The 22,958-nt window shown below is 37.5% G+C and overlaps 1 protein-coding gene and 1 pseudogene across 3 annotated transcripts; both read right to left on the minus strand.

Annotated features, from left to right (window-relative positions):
• Positions 1–636: 636 nt before the first annotated feature.
• Positions 637–22,922, minus strand: iqcb1 (IQ motif containing B1). 3 transcript variants are annotated; one of them, XM_008109809.2, is made up of 15 exons: positions 22,903–22,922; positions 20,470–20,581; positions 18,323–18,485; positions 18,046–18,175; positions 15,336–15,429; positions 14,839–14,938; positions 13,334–13,506; positions 12,179–12,288; positions 11,469–11,578; positions 9,807–9,949; positions 8,505–8,653; positions 6,799–6,927; positions 6,347–6,397; positions 4,688–4,844; positions 637–1,501 (listed from the first exon to the last, which is right to left on the minus strand). In XM_008109809.2, exons 2-15 carry the CDS (start codon positions 20,567–20,569, stop codon positions 1,275–1,277), a joined length of 1,836 nt encoding a protein of 611 aa, XP_008108016.1. In that variant the 5' UTR covers positions 20,570–20,581; positions 22,903–22,922; the 3' UTR covers positions 637–1,274. The 3 variants fall into 3 exon arrangements, with proteins under 3 accessions (XP_008108016.1, XP_008108012.1, XP_062823471.1); XM_008109805.3 differs by lacking the exon at positions 22,903–22,922 and adding an exon at positions 22,638–22,796; XM_062967401.1 differs by lacking the exons at positions 6,347–6,397; positions 22,903–22,922 and adding an exon at positions 22,638–22,796.
• On the minus strand, positions 772–872 carry LOC134295770 (U6 spliceosomal RNA; annotated as a pseudogene).
• Positions 22,923–22,958: the final 36 nt, after the last annotated feature.

A 22,958-nucleotide genomic window follows, 5' to 3' on the forward strand; every position in this document is an offset into this window, starting at 1 on the left:
CTTCTGGATGATGAATTGCAACACCTAGCATTCCCCATGCAGGCTTGGGATGCTAGGACTTGCAATCTAACAACATCCAGAAGACGGCCAGCTCCCTATCTCTGTTTTAGTTGCTTACAGAGCAATGGTGCTACAAAAATTCTGAAAGGTTATATACAATGTATTTGTATATCTCTGATTGCTTGAGACAAGTTGTATGAATGTTTAAACATGACATCATAAAGTATGAATTGTTGATCAACACTGCTGTGTTTTTGTTCTACCTGTGACAGCTATACAATCTTATTATAGCCCAGAATGTAGGCCTATAACAAAAAACGCAAAGAGTACCAGGAACATATATGATTTTAATCCAGAAATATTTGAATTATTTAATCCTATTTATTTCAGCAAATCTAACCAAGCAGCAATCTATGTTAATTCACTAAAACAAAAAAGGGTTTTTTTCCCCTCAACACATTTAGAATTGTGGATGTTTAAAGAGAATTACTGAAATGCCTCTAACAAGAATGAGTTTGAGATAATGTTTCCAAGTCTCACTAACTGATGCTTCTTACTCTGAAGCTGTTCCTTCCCATACCTTTTAATAATAATGATAATGATAAATAATAATAATAATAATAATAATAATAATAATAATAATAATAATAATACTTTATTTGTATCCCACCCCCTCTCCCAAAAGGGACACGGGGCTGCTTACAACAACAACAACAAAAATACAATGTACATAGTAATAATAGCAACCAAAAGAACACAGAACAAAAAATAAAAAACATGAAATGCTTCACGAATCTGTGTCATCTTTGCACAGGGGCCATGCTAATCTTCTCTCTATTGTTCCAATTTTAGTGTATGTGTTGCTAAAGCAAGTTATATTGTCCCCCATTGTTGCTGTCCTATATCTATTTCCTTGTCTGTGCTTAATATTCAGCATCTATCTACATAAGATCACACTGAGAATCCTACTTTAACAAATAGAATTACACAGGTTTTTAACATTTTCTGGTTATTTCAACTGAAAAATAGATTCTTTTGCAAACCTCTGCATCTATAATGTAGAGATCTAGTTCAAAAACCTAGCAGCTATATAATTTGTATTTGGCCAAGTACAAATCCATTTTACAAAAATGGAACTCTTTGAAAAATTAAGTATTTCATCCTACAGTGTTGTAGGAACTGCCTCCTATAATTTCTTGGAATAAGGTTATCTGAAGATGACGTAATGCACCATCACATTGGTATTAGCTACGATTTCTTTTCTTCTCTCCCAATTACGTTTTACTTCCTCCAATGAACAAGGCTCCCAATTCAGAACTCAGTAGATCTTCTGAGATGACATCTTCATCAGAAAATTCTTCCCCAATCTTCTTCCACCAAGGTGACTGCGTGTATTTTAACATGGTGATGTGTGACTGTTTGGCTTTAGCTATCACAGGAACAGATCTACTCACAAAATCATTCAGATCTTTTACAGTAGATTCTGTGAGACTGGCTGCACCTATGCAACAAAAGAAAAAAAAATACATGGTACCATTATTGTTTTTCTATAGGAAATCAGGTTGATCACTCCAACATCCAATGGCAACAGTTTTTTCTTCAGTGGCAGAATATGTAAAGCAAAGTGAAGAACCTGCTTTGATTGAAGTCAAAAATCAGAAACTCCTCAAAGCACAGCAGACAAAAAACCAGTACAAGAAAGCCACACTACAAACTAGAGCTGACAGCTGGCACAACAAAACATTGCATGGAAAGTTCCTTGACAAAATTGAAGGAAAAGCTGATAAGGAGAAGACCTGGCTATGGCTCACAAATGGGACCCTGAAGAAGGAGAGAGAAGGCCTGACCCTTGCAGCCCAGGAGCAAGTCATCAGAACAAATGCAATTAAGGCCAAGATCGAAAAAGCAGCTGATGACCCAAAATGCAGACTGTGCAGGGAAACTGACAAAATCATTGATCATGTCCTCAGCTGCTGTAAGAAAATTGCACAGACAGACTACAAACAGAGGCACAACTATGTGGCCCAAATGATTCATTGGAACTTATGCCTCAAGTACCACCTCCCAGCAGCAAAGAACTGGTGGGATCACAAACCTGCAAAAGTATTGGAAAATGAGCACGCAAAGATACTGTGGGACTTCCGAATCCAGACTGACAAAGTTCTGGAACACAACACACCAGACATCACCGTTGTGGAAAAGAAAAAGGTTTGGATCATTGATGTCGCCATCCCAAGTGACAGTCGCATTGACGAAAAACAACAGGAAAAACTCAGCCGCTATCAGGACCTCAAGACTGAACTGCAAAGACTCTGGCAGAAACCAGTGCAGGTGGTCCCGGTGGTGATGGGCACATTGGGTGCCATGCCAAAAGATCTCATCCGGCATTTGGAAACAATAGACTGACAAAATTACGATCTGCCAACTACAAAAGGCCACCCTGCTGGGATCTGCGCGCATCATCCGAAAATACATCACACAGTCCTAGACACTTGGGAAGTGTTCGACTTGTGATTTTGTGATATGAAATCCAGCATATCTATCTTGTTTGCTGTGTCATAATAAATTAATAATAATAATTGCATTTCTATACTGCTTTTCTCACCCCTAGGGGGACTCAAAGCAGTGTACAACATAATAAATGGCAAAAATTCAATGCCTCACATACATATAAAATACATTACATATCTAAAATAATAACATATAACTGTAAATTAAAATAATTAAAAACTCTACAAACCATCAGACATTATTGTAAGACATTTTAAACATTTGTATGCCACATGTAGCTCATGAATATAATGTTTATCAGAACACCTGTTTTTTCAAAGGGACTCAACACTGGGCCTAACTTCTATGTTCATACTGGAGACAATGTCAAACCTGGAAAAGAAACCAAATATTCCACAACTCCTTTTGTATGATATAGTGGGCAATGAACATGTTCTAAAATAACGCTAGGGAATGTAAGTTTATTAACTTATTTGCATACAATCTCTCTTTACCAAAAAAAGCCCGGATGTAGCCACATCTGATATCACGTAAATACATTTATTAAGTGATACATAAGTCATAGCTAGAACTAATTACACTTCACCTGGGGCTAGACATAAGGTTAGATAAAAATGGAAATAAAAGCTTTAAACCTTAGATATACCAAAAGAGAGTTGAGACGCGACAGAGAAAACCTGAGCTTATAATTCCCAAAACACCAAATCAAATTTAGTATTTTTTGCCTCAAGAAGGTCAGCATTGTATTCTGTTCAATTTTTCCTGGCATGAGAAGAGTCTACTATCTTGTTTATTTTCCTCATTTAAAGTATGAACTTTTGTAATTTTCTTTTCATTGTGTTTCAAAAGTCAGCCTCCAGGAACAAACAAATCAGTAGTCATGATTGATGATAGAAGTTTTCTGAAGTGATTTTGATTGTTAATTTTAAAATTAATGGGGGAGATATAGGGGGACAAGTAAAAAGATACCCTTCTTTACATAGCGCACACAGACTAGAATTTACTACAAGGTGTAGTGACAGCCACCAATTGGGTGGATTTAAAAAGGGAATACAGAAATTCCTTGAGGGTGTAAACTAAACTTGATAGCTATATAGTACTTCTGTATCAGATATATATGTTTGCCCATTGCTGGGAAACACAAGTGGAAACATACTATTGGCACATATACCTGATGCCAACTTCTGATAAGCATATGACTGGCTTAGAGTCTGGTTGGACTAGATAGGCCTTCAGTTTTACAAAGCATATCTTACTTAAGTTTTCATGGCTAAGCACTTTTGATCAGAAAGATTTTTAAAAAAGGCTTCTTCTTCTTCTTCTTCTTCTTCTAATACAGTAGAGTCTCACTTATCTAACATAAACAGGCCGTCAGAACATTGGATAAGCGAAAATGTTGGATAATAAGGAGGGATTAAGGAAAAGCCTATTAAACATCAAATTACGTTGTGATTTTACAAACTAAGCACCAAAACATCATGTTTTACAACAAATTGACAGAAAAAGCAGTTCAATATGCGGTAACATTATGTAGTAATTACTGTATTTACAAATTTAGCACCAAGACATCACAATGTATTGAAAACATTGACTACAAAAACATTGACTACTAAAAAATTGACTACAAATAAAGATAGAACTGCATATAATGAACTTATAGTAACAACATTGTTGAAAGTTAAATCTGTAAAAAGTTCAGTCCTTACTGCCTAGAGAAACAACTGTGGATCTGGGTGGGAGGCAGACTGCATTGGATAATCCAGAATGTTGGATAAGCGAAAGTTGGATAAACAAGACTCAACTGTACTACTACTACTACTACTTATATCCCACTTTTTCTCTCTTGAAAAAAACTCAACTAGGTTTGTGGTTCACAAATTATATTTTCAGAAAAGCTATGGTGCTCCATTCAGTCATGCCAGCCACATGGCCTTGGAGGTATCTATGGACAACGCCGGCTCTTCAGCTTAAAAATGGAGATGAGCACCAACCCCCAGAGTCAGACACAACTAGATTTAATGTCAGGAGAAAATCTTCACCTTTACTACTACGGCTCAAAAAAGTGAAATCTAAGGAGGAAGAATCGGTTCTGATATTCCTTCACATTTTGCCACATGAAAAGTAACATGGAAGGAAGATGCAAACACAACAATAAAAAAGTGAGATGGACACATACACATAAGTTGATCCACATCTGTATGGACCTGGGCTAGCAAAGCCTCTCGGTGCTGTTCTGCCTTGTGGTCTTGGCTTCGTCTCAGCAAATACTTCGCCAGGTTTTCCTGGGCTTGATGATGAAGTTCCCTGCTCATTTCTTCTGACATCTCAGAAGCCTGGAGAAAAATGATGGTGCCTGTCACTGTTAGCTGTTATCAGCTTCAAACCTTTGTGGATGTCTGAAGCATAACATTTGCATTCCTTGGGTACTTGTAAATCTAATAACTGTGGTTCTTCCTGTGTTTTCTCCCTGAAGCTATCAATCCATCACTGAATAAATTTAGTTTTCTAATTAGGATTCAGGAAGAAGCAAATTCGTATTATTACATTAATGATAAAAAAGCCCCAAGTAACCCCAGCATCTTATGTTTCTGAGGCTAAATAAAGAGTATATTCATAGTACTTTCTGAGTTTATATAAACCACAGATTTTATGCAGTTCTTGTTATATTGGGAAAAGAATGTAGAACTAATAAAGGCTGCATGCTGATTATAATTCTTCAAGGCTTGGAAGTGGTATTTTACAGCCACCATTACTTTCAGTACCCATTAATTTCATCATCCCTCTTACAGCCTATTTCCAAGCCACTTTTCAAACTCAAAAAAGTTTTTGGTAAAAGCTAATTTTTAGCATCACAACCTATGGCATCAGATTTAAATCTCTCATTGGCACTTTAGCATCGGGGGGCCTGGTGGACTGGTAATTTACATTTTAAGCTTTTCATGAACATGTTAAAACTGGCAGAGTGAGAGGAGGAGCTGGTCCTGCATGCCACTTCACTTACCCCATGGATCCAGCTCATCTTTGTTTTACCTGGATAAAGAAGGTGCGGGAAACAAACATGCAGCACACAGAAAGAGGAGGAACCAGCTCTGTGCAAACCCGCAATCTCACTTACTCTGCAGATCCTACTCCTCTTCCTGTGTGCTGCATGTTTCTGTTCACCTGGTATCTCCCTTCCTTTGCCTGGCCAAATTGGAGATTCATGGCACACGGAAAGAGAAGCTAGATCCACAATGTCCGCAGGCTCCTCCTCCTCCTTGTCCTGCATGTTGTGTCTGCCTCAGCTGGGCAAACGGAGAGAGGCACCAGGCAAAACAGAAGCACATGGCATGTCTGCTTTCCTAACAGCTCTCCTTCCCCCATTCATCTCCAGAGAACAGGGATGCGATGTGAAGGTTCACAAGGTAGCACCATGTTTGGGAGTCAGGTATAGCGTGAGGGGCAATCCCTTGCCTCTTTCCACTTCCTGAGGATGAGACTCATGTGAACTTCAGGAGGTGGACAGGGAGTACAAGCTCATGAATAATCAAAACTACAAATGTAAAACCTGTGAAGGTGGAGGATGACTGCATTGCTAAAATGGTACAGTTGTGGGTGTCAACTAGCATTCCCAGATGGCGTGCACTTCTCAGGTATCTTCAGTGCTTGGGTTTGTTCACAACAGTAAGACAGGATTCCAGGGGAAACCTAGATTATAATTTGCATGCAGCATGATAGTGCAAACTAACCTATCAGTTAAGAAAATCATGGACCTGCCATCTATGATATGCTTATCCTGAAGCATGGGTTCTGCTTGACTCTTCACAGAAAAAAACAAACCAGTTTGTTAACTTACCCGCTTCTGTAGTGAGAGATAGGCCAGAATTACCAAGTTCAAATGGCATAACTATATCATGGAAAGAAAGTCCGGTTTAACTGTTCATGCTTGCAACAAGGATGATTAGGCTGCAAGCATTAACACTATGTCTTATTCACAATAAACCAGATTTTTCAAGAAATTTGCCTTATTTTGATATTTAAACACATCTAATGAGAATAACAATAATAGCAAACAAGCTTCCCGGAAAGGGGCTTGACTGAACTTCACAACTAATGTGCGGCACTAGAATACTAGGTGTCTTACCAGCTGCACTCATCAGAAGTGACATAATAACCAACACTTATAGATCCAGACAATGACAGGTATAAACTATGTATCTGCCTAGAATCCTATGCAATGTACAGGGTCCCTCAACAAACCAATATGAAAAAAAATGTCCTGTGGATAAGGAGACAGAGATGATGTACCGGATGCAGTCGGATGTGGTCATCCACTTTTTGCTGCAGGGATAACCTCTCTTCGTCAGAGAGGGACCTGGACTGTTTCCAGAAAGAATAGGCCCTTCTTTTCCTTTGCTTTTCCAAAAACCTAAGCACCTGCAGAAACACAGATAAAATAGGCAGTGAAAACAATTTAGACCAGAGCTTTCAAAATTGTGTTATGTGACATGTTAGTGCATCAGCTGTAGTGTGTAGGTGTGTAATGCAAACGTAACAAGAAATCTCTGAGTATAGGTGAAATAAGCGATAAATCATGTAATATACTATATACACATGTATACATAGGTAAAGGTTTTCCCCTGACGTTAAGTCCAGTCGTGACCAACTCTGGGGGTTGGTGCTCATCTCCATTTCTAAGCTGAAGAGCCGGCGTTGTCCATAGACACCTCCAAGGTCATGTGGTCATACACATATAAATATATGAAAGGTTTTCCTGAGATATGTTGCATCCCCATATGTTTAGTTATTACTATTTATATGTGTGGTCATATCTCTTATCAAGAACCCCTCTGCTGGTGCAGCGAGTTAAACCACTGAGCTGCTGAACTTGCTGCTCAAAAGGTCGGTGGTTCAAATCCAGAGAGCGGGGTGAGCTCCTGCTCTCAGCCCCAGCTTCTGCCAGCCTAGCAGTTTGCAAAGATGCAAATGTGAGTAGATAATAGGTACCGCTCCAGCAGGAAGGTAACGGCGCTCAATGCAGTCATGCTGACCACATGGCCTTGGAGGCATCTATGGACAACGCCGGCTCTTTGGCTTAGAAATGGAGATGAGCACCAACCCCCAGAGTCGGACACAACTAGACTTACTGTCAGGGGAAATCCTTTACCTTTACCTTTATCTCTTATCAGAGGTTGGTCTAATCACAGGTTTGTTAGTAAAATGGAATTACTATTTTGAAAAATGGTCCATGTGTCACCAATATGAAATGTTCGGAAAGCTCTGATTTAGAGGATCTGAATGTTCTTATCCAAATGGTTCTTTTAAAAAGGTATTTCTGATGAATCTGGACAATGTTTCAAGAAAAAGATCACAGCATCCCTTTGAGGAACAGACTCTCTGCAATTCATTTAAAGTACAACTTATTTTAAAATATATTCTTAGCATGTGTCTCATAACACAACTCTAAGATTGTAACTCTGTTTAGTGCTCTGAGTTTGAACAAAGACATTAATACGTTTGACTCAGGGCTTCAACAAGCATTGAGTAAGAAGATGGACACTGATTCTATTCAGTACTCATCAGTCTTTTCCTTTGTTTTTCTTTGCATTTTCAGGCTACATTTAATAAAGAAATAATACGGCATTTTTCTTTTCAGGTACATGCTGTAAGTATCAAACCACTGCCACATAGAAACATAAATGGCAATTCCTCGTCTTAGTTTGGCTGGAAAATGATGTTTCTGCAAGAGCAACTTATCTTAGCCTCTAGAGCCTTATGAGAAAGAATAATAGTTAGATAAGCTGGCAAAAAGGACAGGAAAACAGCAACAGGCATTATTTCTAGGATGGCACTGTTCACTCTTCTATCTACATTTTAAAAGATCATCTGGATTTTCAGGTTTCAGAAATATCATTCTTTAATTTTTAAAATAGTTTAAAAACAGTTATAGGTTAAACAATTATACTAACCTAGAATATTTCTGTCTCACATTAACACCTAATTTGAATACTCACTGCTCTCTGAAGGATGACAGCTGCCTTATATTGTTGAAGAGATTTTTTTTGCAACTGAAAATTTCTTCTTGTCTTAAATGCTCTCCAATATCTTTGGATTGTTAAGGCTGATTTCTCCTTTATTTCTAGCATATGCTTATCTACCTGACCTAGGAGATAAACAGAAAAGACAGTAAACATTCAAGCAGAACTATCCTAGGTTTCCTTATTACCCAAAAGGAAGACACAAAAAGAACCAGGTGCTGACACAGATAGTTCAGATGGGACAGCAGACCACAGATCTTTCTTAATCAACATCCAGATATTTTTCGGGGGGCGGTGGAGGCCTCACATTCCGCTCAGGTGAGTTCACAGAACACTGTTCAGAAATACAGCTTTTTTGGACTAAGCAATGGACTTTCAGTAAGATTTCCTCCCAGACATGGGTCCGTAAGGCCAAGACTGCCATGTCCTGAAGCAAACCGCACCCAAAAACTGAACAGAAAAAAAAAAAACATTCTTTCCTTTGATACAAGGTATTTCCAGTTCATCTGTTATCGTCCTCCCAGAAGCAAACTAAACAGAGAATGAGCAAAGGAACAAGTAAACAGATGTGGCTTTTAGGCCTCTTTTGGGGAAATGTACCTCAGAAAACCAAGAATTATTAAAAACACTGAGTTGTATATTTGTTTTTCAGACATTTCTAGATACAAAGTGACACATCTTTTCATCCCTTTCACGATGTTGATTTAGTTGATGCATTTGTGATAAGATTCTGGACCATTTAAGGAAGAGGTAGGGAAAGTATGGCCTACAAGCAGACCTTAAGGGCTAGAATCCTGAAATTGTTTTAATACTCCCATTTTTTGCCCCAAGGGGGCATGAGGTGCAATCTGCTATACTTTTTGGTCCTATAGGCTATTTTAAGCCCAGGAGAGGTTCTCCCCAAAGAACAAGTGGCCTGTTTTAGGGAGGGAAAACAGGTGAAATTTTCCCCAGGCCTCCTAAGGGCTTCTTCTTCTTTATTCCTTCAGTAGTTTCTGACTCTTTGTGACCTCATGGACCAGTCCACGCCAGAGCTCCCTGTCGGCCGTCGCTGCTCCCATTGCTCCTTAGGGCACAAAGGGACATTTAAGCCATTTTTTGGGAAAGTATGTTTCAGGAGATGCAGCAGAGAGTTCTGCTTCCTAGTAACTCACCCAGGAGGTAAGGAAAGCCCTTTTCTTCACTAACTATTAATAGCTAAGGAAACAGAATAGGCAGAACAAAAGAGAATAGATTTCTATATGGAAAATTACTTTGTGTTACCCAAATGCCTTATACCTGCATGGACTATTTCCAACATCGTAAGCTGCCGCTCATGAAACATCCTCATGGCTCTCTGTCTTTGAAGATGTAGTTGTTGGTGGAGGTCCTCTTCTTCTTTCTGTTTTCTTAAAATTTGCAGCTCCCGTTCTCGTTTAGCTCTACAATAAAGGGTTAGTAATTACTGAAGGTTTTGAGTTTCCCATTGAAACTGGTCTCTGATGTTAACAACTATGGACACAGAACAATATAATGCAGTCAGAAATCTGGCAGAAATTGTGGAACGTTCCTTTCCTGCTATGGAATCATTGCTGTCAATCAAACCACAAGGATCTTAAAATACCATCTAGTCCAACCTCCTACTAATGCATTAATCTACTATTACAACATCTCTAATAAGTGATCATCAGCCTCTGTTCAAAGACTTCTAAAAGAATGCAAGGCCTTTTGCTGTAGCCTGATCCAATATTAAACTGTTTTTCCATCAGGTAGTTCTTTTTTGGTTTAGTTCGGTTGTCTAGTAGCTTCTAATATACAATTGGTTTCACATGATCTTTTAAAGCTTAATATTAAAAGGCCAAGGGTTCTCTACCATTCATTCCTGCTAGAATGGAGAGTGTATGAGCAAAAAACCAAAACCAAACTCTTAATCCAGGCATTGTTGCTTTTGCAACAAAGCCAGCAATTAGACCACTGAGCTTTAAAATAGACAGTAAACATATTTTATAGCAAAAATGTTTTCACAAAAACATGTAGAAATGAAAAAACACATACACATTGGAAAAATGAATCAATATCTGAGTTAAATAAAGAAAGCATATTTAAAGAAGAAATTTACATTTCTAGATTTTTTTTGAGATTGTGTCTTCTTTACACAATGACAATAGCTATACATTCAGGCATTGATACTGAATACAGCTTAGTACATTGATTCATACTGAAAAATGTTGACAATTTCCACATAGAAAAATACTGATGGGAATGCATACATCCACAGTTGTGATCATGTACAAATATATGTGGATCTGATTTTGTGTCAGTAGTGAGGCTTATAATTCTTCTGATTTGACCGGAGAGTGTTCTGCATGTTGTATTCCTACATCTACAAAGCCTGCCCTCTAATGGATTTTTCATATAACTGCTTGTTAAAACATCTTTATATGTTTCTGTTATAGGCCAGTGTTCTAAAATTTAGCGCCAACCCAGTAAAGCCCTCTATAATTCTGTGACCAATATTCAAATTCAGTAGCAAAAAGAAAATTGCATGTGGCCTAATTTAGTATCATAGCAAAACTTCTTGTATAATTTAATGGATGAAAAGAAATATCAGAATTTGGGAATAATTTTTTATTTGATAAGTAATGGGAAATAAAATCTAACAGACAGACTAAGGGAAACAATTCTGCACTAAACGAAAAAAACTTCTTTGAAAGAGGTAAAAAAATCAAGGGAAGTTTTAGTCCCACTCTATTCGGCTTTGGTCAGATCTTACGTAGAATACTGTGTTCAGTCCTGGGCATCACAATTCAAGAGAGATATTGACAAGCTGGAATGTGTCCAGAGGAGGATGACTGAAATGATCAAAGGTTTGGAAGCTAAGCCCTATGAGGAGCGGTTGAGGGTTAGGGTTTTTAATTATTGCACCTACTGATTTTTAATAAAGCAAATCCCTATTTTTACCTAAAATTCCTCTGCAAAGTAGTTACTGCTTTTGGAAGTTGCTTTAATCTTTTCCGGGTCTGATATCCTCTCCACGCTGCCTGGATTAAGCATGCTGCTTGTTGTAGTCTCTGAAATCAAGAAGGGAAAAATCACATGCATATTTTTCATTGGCTGCACTAAAACATTAGGCTGACTGTAATGCTTTCCACTTGTGCTCTCCTTATGTTCAAACTATTCCCTTGGGGAAGTTGTCAAAGTCATTGCCAAACTTGTTCTCTGAATCCAAAATGGTTTTCTGTTACAAATGTATTTGGGAGAAATGTGACACCTCTGATGGCAGAATCCAAGGTATTCAATGCCTTCAGTTTTTGGAAGGTACTAAATACTTTTTTCATTCCAATGTATTTTTAGTCTTCCTAACATTACAATGCATTTCTAAGCCAACCCAGTTTTTTATGTTTCTTTGTGCTGCTCTTTTAATGATTAATGAGAAATTTCATTGTATTTTCCTCTAGATATTGCCTTGGGAACCTTTGTGTCAGTTGGATGTCAAAGTTCTGTTTGCTAACATACATACTGGAGGGGAACTGAGTAATGGGAAGAAAGATCCCTTGGACCTATAATACTCAGTGGAGGATGCTGACTGAAAGCTTTGAAATAATGCATGGATTAGATCCAAGACAAGTTACTTCCATTACATAAAGAACTAGGTAAAACTTCCAGCACACCTGTGTTTTGCCAACTTTGTAGTTTTCAGAATACAGCAAGTCCATAAGTTGATTGAGGTTCCTGTCAAATCCTTTGCCAGTCCATTGCTTGCTAAGAAGAGTTTGTAGCCCTTAATTAGTAAGAAATGCTAAGATAAATATGCTGCTTTGTAAAAACAACAATTTCAGGAAAGTTGAAACAACAAAAGTCTTCTTCACACAAACCAAGATGGTAAACCCACATTTGCCACCTAATGTATACTTGTAGCTAATCAAAGTATTTTCACCTTGGATTTAGTATACTTGTGCATGCATCTGACATGTTCAATTCTCACTTGTAAATATATGCATACAAAACATGCTAATGCTATTAACATGGAACATTGAAACATTTCAAATATTGCAACACTTTTCTACATTCAAAAAAGTAACAAATTTCTACACTTGTCTTTTTTCCAGCTCTATTTTGTTAAAAATGGTACAATATTCATTTGTACCAAGTAAGCAAACTAAGATGAATTTGAATGATAAAATCTTTACTAAGTTATCTTGCTTTGCTATAGTCACCCCCACCTAAGATAACTGCACTGACTAAATCAAATTTTACTTGATTACACAGAATGACCAATTTCCTGGATGTAAACATTCAGTTTCAGAGAAATTGGTAGAAAGACACTATTCTTACCAAAAAATGTGATTTTAGAAGTCACAAAAGTCAACTGCTTTAAAACCAGTATTAACACAATGCAATAGTTAACTCAGAATAATTTTGGATGGCCCAGTGCTTTCACTTATTGAAAAAGTGAATAAAAATTAATTGCTTATTACTAGCTGTACCTTGAGAAGGGCATTGTCTTTTACATCAAATAGGAGTAGTCTAATATTAAACGTAACTGCTACAGTTAAAAAATCCCAATTTATTTTAAGCAAAGGGCTGGATCTATAATGTGATAGTAGAATTTAACTCCCACTGAAGTCTATATCAAACCCATAGTATTTTATCATTTTATTTATCATTTCATTTCATCATTACTGAATACACATTTGAGACATTTTATAACTGTACAAATGATACGGTGTTGTTTTTTTCTGAACTGCAGAGAAACCCATTCCCCTGTAGGGCAATGTTGATTATTCTAGAATTCTTCCCATGTCCGAGCAAACAGTAAGACAAACCTTTGTAGCGGAGAACTAATGTCATCAAAAGTTGGGTATCAGATTTTGTGATCAAGAGTAACAGTTTTATAGCTGTGCTTCCTATAACAGGATTTGTGGAAGAAGAAAGCTTGTAAACAAGTTCATCTAAAATGCAGTGCAGGGACTTTTCTGGTAGTTCAAGTAACACAGTACTGAAATAACAAAAAATAGAAGATGTGATAACATTTGAGTCCATTCAAGGATGCCAGGAAGATAGTAGGTCATGATGACGAGATTATATTGCACCAAATACAGGAGCAGTTCCTTTAAAATCTGTCCCAAATGCTGTATTCTACTGGTTTCATGACAGAATGCAAATAAGAGTCATGCAGAAAAAACACGATTAATTTCTTAAGACAATCAAAATTAAAAAATATAGTAAGTGCTTTGGTTGTTTTTAGCTGTATTGCTTTTTCAATGTCTATGTAGTGTTAAAACAGGGTTTGCCAACTGCAATCCTATATATTAGACTGCAGCTTCCATTACCTCTAAGTTAACAGAGTGTATGGTGAAGAAACATTTGAACTGCAGTCTAACAACATATGGAAGGCAACAATTGCCCATCCGCACAATAATCAATATGACTTCAGTTATCAGTATGACTTGCATGACCCAGCTTTAAATCTCTACAGAGCAATGAAACTGCCTGAGTGACCTTGGGTCAGTCAATCTTTCTTATCCTGGTCTACCTTATAACTTGTTGAGAGTATAATATAGGGACAACAGCCACATATACTGAAAGACAGTCACAATTCAAGACACAAACAAGCAAAAAAAATAATAATTTCCTTAACATCAGGTTTTACAGAGATGCAAAAAGATATATTCATGGATAGTACAAAACACTACCAGTATTTTAAGACAATAAGCAACGAAAGGCATTATGTTTACATTCAGAATCTTAGCCAATTCTTGTAAACAGAAATGTATAGAGATACATGGTATCTGTTATTAAGCCAATAAAACACTGTCTTCATAAACCTGGTTGTGTCTGGGTGACAGACAGTGTGAGGTGTTGTATCACTAATCTTTCTATTCAAAAATATACCCAGCTTGGGATGTTTTGCCAAAGGCAATACTGTACTAGCAAGAATAGTATTTTTTCAAATTAAAGACTACTTAAGACGTTACTGCTAAAGATGTCTAAATTTCCCACAACCAAATCTTAATCCTTAATGTCTATGCTATCTACAACAAGAAATGAATGCAATATAAAGGACTATATGCTCAGAGTATGGTGTTTGCTATGATCACTCAGTTCTATGAAGATATTATCTGGAGTTAAAACAGGAATGAAGAAATCTGTGACTCCACATAAACATCTCCTGTAAACTGTAGTCTTTGCTACTTGTAGCTATATCCTATGCCCATGTAGGTAAATTCACAGTTGAAGTGACTTAATTTACTTCATGTTTAAAAAGATGAATTTTCATTAAAAGGAACTTTTAAAAGGAAATAATAATAATAACTAGGGTGTGACTTACGTGTTGATTTTTAAAATCTTCTCCAAAATAGACATAGTTACAGTTGAGATTTCGATGTCATCAGTTTTCAACAGTTGCTGAAATTGTTCATTCTGAAGCACTAAGAGGAAAACAAAAAAGGTAATTCAAACTATGGAAGCAATATTCCTGAATATGCTGTAATTTTGACTAAGGAATTCTTTTTCTAAGAAACGAGATATCTAATGGCGCATCTACATTGCAGATTTAATACAGTTTGGCACCACTATGGATTCTAAGGATTTTTAGTTTGGTGAAACACCAGCACTCTGGCAGAAAAGGCTAAAGACCTTACAAAACTACAACTCCCATGATTCCACACATTGAGCCATGGCAGTTAAAGTGGTGTCAAAATGCATTAATTCTACAGCGTAGATGCACACACAAAGTAAATCACATAACAAAAAATATTTGATCAGAATGCTCACCCTCCCCATGTTTTAGCTAAGTGATGGCCTTCAAGACCTCTTTTCCCTCACCTTTTACTGTCAGTTGAACATGCCCTTCACACAGCCTGCAGAGGGCATCAGTTACAGTCTTGAAATTATGTGAAAATTCACTCCGTTCTTCATCCTTCAAAAATAAATGATAAATAAGAAACTTGTTTCTTCCCCTGCCCCACCCCTGCAACATGCACCTTAATACCTAGTTTAAAGCTTTGCTACTCACTATATATTTTCGCACCTTCTTTCATGATGGAACATAACACTATGCCTATGCAAAGGGGAAGCTAGGAATAAATGGGATAGGATGATGGAGTGGAAATTGGAGTCCTATTCTTGTTAAGGTTCCACCACTACATGCCAGCACAATTTCTGGAAGGTGGCTAAAGCTAATACTTGCCCATAAGTGGATAGCCTCAAATAATTTTTTTTGCTCCTTAGACACAACCTTCTTGCCCACATCCTTATCTGCAACAGTAAACAATACAGGCAGTCCCCAAGTTACAAATAAGGTTCTGTAGGTTTATTCTTAAGCTGAATTTATTTGAAAGTCAGAATAGATACATTTTTAAGTGTAATTCCAGCCAAAAAATATATTATCTTTTAGCTTTGGATAGCACAGGGAAGGATTAGTATTCCCCCATGGTGTCTGTTTTGCTATCTATGCCTCTGTTCAGAAGATTTTGCTTCACTTTATGTCCCTGTGATAACTGGATTTTGAAAAATATGGCTTGTTGTGGAAACAAGGATTGGTGATAAAGTTTCAGTGGAGACACCTTTTCCCCCATGATAACTCTTTCAGAAGGGAATGAATTTCCCTTTTGAGGGGTAGATTTCCCTCACTTCCTATTGTCTCACCCCCATTCCTAACTATGGGTCATTTGTAAGTCAGATGTTTGTAACTCGGAGACTAGCTGTATTGAGGTTTGTTCTAGGGCTTATCATATCATACCAGCAGGGGTATATAAGACAGCAAGAGAAAAATAAATCAAGACTCAGTTTTTGAGATTTCACTCTGTCCCTTTTCACACGTGTTTCAGCAAAATATGGGCAATTCAAGTTATCTAGATTAGTGGTAGGTGGTCTGTGGCCTAGCACTACATATTGACCAAAATCTCTCTATAAACAATCACTTGAAACTCCTAGAATGATCTGTCTATCTCCCACCAATCCACTCGGTAAAGAGGATGGAAGAGAAAGACATAGAGAAGGAAAGAGCCAAAGAAGTTTGGTTTACTCTGTCCATCACGGACATTCAGCTTAACATATAGACTGTCAGGAGAGCAGCTCTCAATACAAAAAAAGAAGGTTGCCAAAACCTCATCTTGTTCCACGACACTTAGGGTTTGGTCCCTGTTATGAGAAAGTAAAAGCTACAGTTGGCTTGACTGATGAGTCACACCAGAAACTAAGTATTCATGAGAACATACTCCAGGAAACCTTGACGGACAGTTGAACTATGCAAAATAATTCCAACAATTCCCTTTTAGAATATCTCAATAACAAATATAGTTCAAATATGCACATATAAAGAAAACTGTATTTTCAAATATGTAGAAAACACACGCTTCTCAGACTATTCTGCCAAGGAATGAATCAATAATGTAATATGGGAATCACACTGCCTTTAAGGACCTAATCACACTAGAGCATGGATCCACTTTAAATCCAGTTTCTGCCTCCTGCAGAATTCTGGGGTTTGTAGTTTAGGGAGGGGCCTTTAAACTGCTCAGCCAGAAAGGTACTTGGCCTCGCTAAACTACAAACCCCAGAATTCTTCAGGAGGCATAAACTGGATTTAAAGTGGATCCATGATCTAGTGCAGTGATTCCCAAAGTGGGCGCTACTGCCCCCTGGTGGGCGCTGCAGCAATCCAGGGGGGCGGTGATGGCCACAGGTGCATTTGGGGGCGATTAAGAACTGTATTACCTTTCTATTCTGAGTTCAAAAAATAGTTTCAAAATTTCAATGTTTCTAATTTACACCTTTCTTTACTACATTTTACAAAAAAGGTAGAAACATTAATATATATATCCTTCTGTTTAATTGCTATTAAAATTTAAAAAACATTTTCCAGGGGGCACTGAGTAATATTTTTTTCTGGAAAGGGGGCGGTAGGCCAAATAAGTTTGGGAACCACTGAACTAGTGTGATGAGGCTGTAAAACAAAATGAATGTATGTATATAAAATGTGGGCACATTATCAGATGCCCATATAAAAAATTAGGCATCCCATGAAAAGTAATCAGACGAATAGTTAAAGGTGCTTGGGTTGTGGAATAAAGACATATCTAGATTTCTATGAGAAGGAAAAAACTAGAATTAGATTTAAACTTCTCCAGGATGATAGACAACGACTTGAATATATATGTATAGAAACCAGAATTAGTAAAAGACTGTGATAAAATTATACTGTGAGTAGACTCATTCATATTACTGCCATGGATGAATGGATTACTCAATATCTGAAACTAAAATGAATCATGTTGTTCTGTAACCCTGTCCCCATTCCCATATCTGGATATAAAGAGCTGATTCAATTACCAGCATTTATGAAAAGCTTATTTAAATAGATGTGTATATTTAAACTATTTCTATTGGCGCTTTTCTATTGTGTTCAACACATTATTAACTGATTCTGCATAGTAACACCTTTATTGTCCAGCACTGGTCCAAGATTAACAACAATCGGCACGAGTTACACAATGGTTCCACTTTGTAGCATTAAACTAGCAAGTTGTAATACCTTGACTGCAGGGCTAAATAGTGCTTCCAGGCGCCTTCCTAGGAAGAGGAGATTGTCTACAGCAGAAGGAAGCAGCTTATTGAAAAATTCCTCAGGTTCTTCTTTCACCTCAAGACCCACACAACATATGCTGAGAAGACAAAACATATGGATAGTTTTTTCCCCCTTAGTAGGTAATACACTCATATCTTAATTACACAGCAAACAAAAATTTAAAAACAGAAAAAAAGTCAGAAGCGATTCAGTAATAAATCTGCATAACTACAATGTGCTTTACCTTAGTATCTCTGCTAACTGGGCAGCAGTAGTCCAACCTCCCAACACTCCTGTATAATCTTGCTTAAGGACAAAAAGGCAGTATTGAACCAGATCATAATAGTATAAGTCTTGCTTAATTTTTTGTAATTCATTACTTCCAGGGAGAGCACTTGTTAAAATATCTAGGGCATAAAAACAAATGAAAATGTTAATGTTCCTGATTTATACAAAAAAGGCTTCATTCACTTCATCACCACCATCATATTTATTTGTATCCCACCTTTCTCCCAATTCATATTGCTGTGGATTAACTGGGACTCAAGGCAGCATACAATTTAAAGAGAACAACATGACTAAAGACAAACAAAAGTGAACAATAAAACTGAAGTAAACTAATCACAATATTAAATAGTTCAAAGCTATACTTAGTGAAATACAATTTAAAAGATTAAAAACTATTAAAAATGATAGTGCATTAATAACACAGAACTTTAGCCCATTCTTTATCTAACAGTTAACAAGAAGTGATAACACAACCCCCACTTCCTGCCTCTTCTGCCTTATTACTATAGTCGTTATCATATACTGAAGTAGAACAATTATGTACAAAGTCAAAAAAGCATGAGTTGGCATCTCGCACTTAAGAGTGCTTATAGTTGGAATAGGCAAACCGTGGTCTCCAGATGCTATTGGTCTGCAGCTTCCCTTGGTTATTATGGGGAAAGCTTGTGGGAGTTGCAATCCAGTAACTGTCTGCATTTACAAGTTGCCCAGCCTTGACCTACAGGTTATATTTGATGGGCAAGGTCGGACAGGCAAAGAAATCAGGATAATGGCACAGAAAAGAATTTAGAAGCATTGGAAGTACACCTAAGTAAAGATTAAAATGGTTCAGAAAAGGCTTTGAGCAAGCATGAATTATAGCCACAAAACAAGACAGATACTGAAATGGGGTTTTGGTAATCAGAGGGTAAGACTTCCTTCTTCTGCACAGCTAGAATTAGCAATCTTTGGCCACAGAGACTTCCTTTACTGGAAAGTAGTCCTCTAGCAATTCAGACTTCCTCTAACTATAATGCTGTTGTGGCTTTTCCTCAGTCTCTCTTGAGAATGAAATGTTTTTAAACAGGAATATTTGCCATGGTGACATTAAGAGAATAGAAGCCTTGTCCTAGGTGAAATCTAGTAAACATATACATGCCTCATTGCTGCTCCATCTGGTTCCTAATTCCTGCACTTATTTTCCTTGAAAAGACTTATAGGTTCTGTGAACAAACCCACATAATTCCCAATCAGGATCGACTATTCTTATTAAATGCACTGTATTAAAATTAATGCAACTATAGTATATGGCCTGATCACTGGCAATACAGAGAAGGACCAAATATGATAGAATTAGTTATTTGCAAATGATTTTTGATTATTAAGTCCTTGGGCCTTGATAACTGTATCATTCTTACAGCTACTCTATTAGGAAAGGACATAGGAAGAACTAACTTACTCCATGCTAATAAATTCTCTTGCTTTTGCTAACCTCAAATCAAGCTTTATACTCATACTCATAAAAATTTGGCTCAAAGAAGCACAGGTGGTATTTCAAGAACCATCATCAGATAGAGCTCTCTGATAATGAAATAGTGAATTTATTGTAGTGTTGTTTAATCTTTGTGTTTTTGATTTTTATGTATTTTGAGTCAGTATTGTATTATGTCTCAATGGCATCAAATTGTTGCTAAGTATTAGCCACTCTGAGTCCCTCAATGCGGGAGAGGGCGGGATATAAAATGAAGTAAATAAATAAAATAAATAAATTTCAGGTTCATGTATTATATAAGAGGCTTGGTATATATTTGTCTCAGGTCTTGAGGCTAAAACAGGAATGGAAAATGTGTAGTGTGGTTTCATATTCAGTCCCAAGACCTTGCTTCCCAGAAGAGCAATGTCATTTTGAAAGAAGATATATATCTTGTTATAAAAGAGAAAACCTAATGTTAATGAGGATCAAGATGTTTGAGAAGATCACACCTTGATGTAAATGGTAAAAATGCTTTTTTTCTGTCAGATGTGACAGTATTCCCAAGGGACATATGGCACTAAAGATTTAGGAAAAATTAGTTGAATATTATCAATTCCTAAGCAAAATAAATAAATAAATAATCAACTTACCTTTTAATTTCAGCAGTAACCCAGGGACATCCTGACCAGAGCTTTCAGTGACCTGGGCAGCCAGTGACAATATTCTGGGATCCACAGGTAATGGCTTCATTTCATAAGATAACTGCATTTTAATAAGAGAAAGGAAGACAAAACCAGCAAGATACTTGCCTTCAGTTGGAGAACAGTGGATTAGATGCTGTATCTAATAAAATTTACACCAGAAATGTTCTGAAGGCAAATAAATGTCATCAAGAATCTCACAAATTCTGTTTTTTAAAGATACTTTCACATTTCTACCTTTATAATATTGGTGAAGTGGGGAGTTGTCTAACTCGCAGCTAAGGTTGAAAGCATACTTTTATGGCAGATGTCCTAATCTGAGGTCCCAAATTCACTCCCTAGCATTTTCAGTTTAATGAGTTCAAATAAAAGATGCAGAAGCTTAAAGATCAGCTGTCAGTCAGAACAAAGAGACCTAGACTGGACTGTCAGTACATCATTTCTAGATAATTTCTTATACCATGATTCACCAGGTATCATTTATAGAATTATCATCAGATAATTGCAAATGCTTCCAGAGCTGAAACAAACCAAATAGCTTTTGATAACGACAAGATTATTTTGACATGTCAATTGATTATTTTAATGTTATATTACAACACATGGAAGTACCCCTTCCTTCCCCACCCGTTTCAAAAAAACTCTCTGTACAATATAATCGAGTTTGCTAATAGATATGCCAATGCAAGTATGAACTTTTATGCTAAACCACCTGCCCTATTTGGGCTTACAAAATTAACAGTTACGGGGAAGGTGGGGTTGTATAGGGCTGACTCACAAGGAGTGTTGAGGGCAGAAATACTAAAGGCGAATCTCAACTAACAAAGCCTCTGTTTAAGACGCCCCTTTTTGGCTGTCTTTTTAATGCCAATTCCCTTTCTCTTTTTCTCATTATCCTCTATCTAGCTGGAAGGGTTGTTTAGCTGCATCATATAATAATAAGAATAATAACAACACTTTATTTTTACCCCGCCCTATCTCCTGAGGGAACTCAGGGCGGTTTCCAAAAAAAGTAAGAAAATGGCAAATATTCAATGCCGAAAACAGACAATGATAAATCAAATCAAAACAGTTGATAAAACATTCTCAAAATAAACTTATAAAACTAAGCAAATAATAATACATAATTACTGGATTTAAATAAACATAATATAATCCATCACACACAATTTCCACAGGCTGAAGTAGGTGTCCAATATCTAGGCGAGGATATATATAAAGGTGTACTAGTCTTCCTCCTCTCCATATTCTAAGGTGCATAAATGAGTTTTTAAAAGGAGAGGAGAGTGGGGGCAATTTTTATTTCTTTAGGGAAGGAGTTCCAGAGAAGAGTGGCTGATCAGAGAAGGCCCGCTCTCTTATCTAACTCTCATCAGCTCCGGAAGGCTCTTAAAGGAGTACTGGAGAAAGATACAGATTTTCAGTGTCAGGTTACAGCAAAATATCAATAGTAAATACCATAATAAAGTGACAGCTGGGAAAAGCAGGATTCTATACTCCATCAAGACCTATTATAGCTGTATGTGCCTGCCTACAGCTGGCAAGAAAAACAACAGGCCCGATACTGAGCATTTAAGAACAACAAAACAGAGAGAAAGGGGAAGCAGATAAGCCTGCTGCACGACCTAACACCAACATGCTAACACAAAACATAGATATGGAAATTTGACCAAGAGTGGAGATTGGTGTAACAAAAAGCTATCTCTTGATGCATTTTGCTGATAACAAGGGTGGCCCAGAGGCCTCTTGTTCACAAGGGGTGCATCTACAACAGGTATAGGCAAACTTGGGCCCTCCAGGTGTTTTGGACTTCAACTTCCATAATTCAGCTGAGGGGGGAAAGGAAAGGGCCTGAGGCCAGGAACTGTGGAAGTTGAAGTCCAAAACATATGGAGGGCCCAAGTTTGCTCATGCCTGATCTACATTACAGAATTAATGCGGTTTCACACCACTTGAACTGCCATGGCGCAATGCTCTGGATTCCTGGGAGTTTTAGTTTGACAGGTCTTTCGCCTTCTCTACCAAAGAACACTGGGCCTCAACAGGCTGCATAGCATTGAGCCACTACAGTTAAAGTGGTGTCTAGATGCAGAATATTAATATACACCGTTCCTGACCAATGGCAGGCGCACTCTTTTAGAAGATCTGAAGAACAACGCTTCTTCTCAGGTTATCTTCAGGCCCCAAAGCATTCCTGATCCACTTCTCAACCGACCGGAAGTACTAGTGAGGCTTTCCCTAGCAACGGCCAGTTGCCATGGTGAGGGCACAAGGGCCCTTTCCACCAATCAGCAGCGCTGCCATCCTCGGAGCACCGCCCCTAAACCACCCTAATTTGAATAAACAACATTCCCTTGCTCCGGGAGTTTCAACCCTCTTTACCTTCCTTCAGCGACGGTGGGAGTGTCGGCAACCAATCAAAAGCGCCACATATCTCT

The sequence above is a fragment of the Anolis carolinensis genome, chromosome 1 (assembly GCF_035594765.1).
Source record: "Anolis carolinensis isolate JA03-04 chromosome 1, rAnoCar3.1.pri, whole genome shotgun sequence".
Lineage (NCBI taxonomy): Eukaryota > Metazoa > Chordata > Lepidosauria > Squamata > Dactyloidae > Anolis > Anolis carolinensis.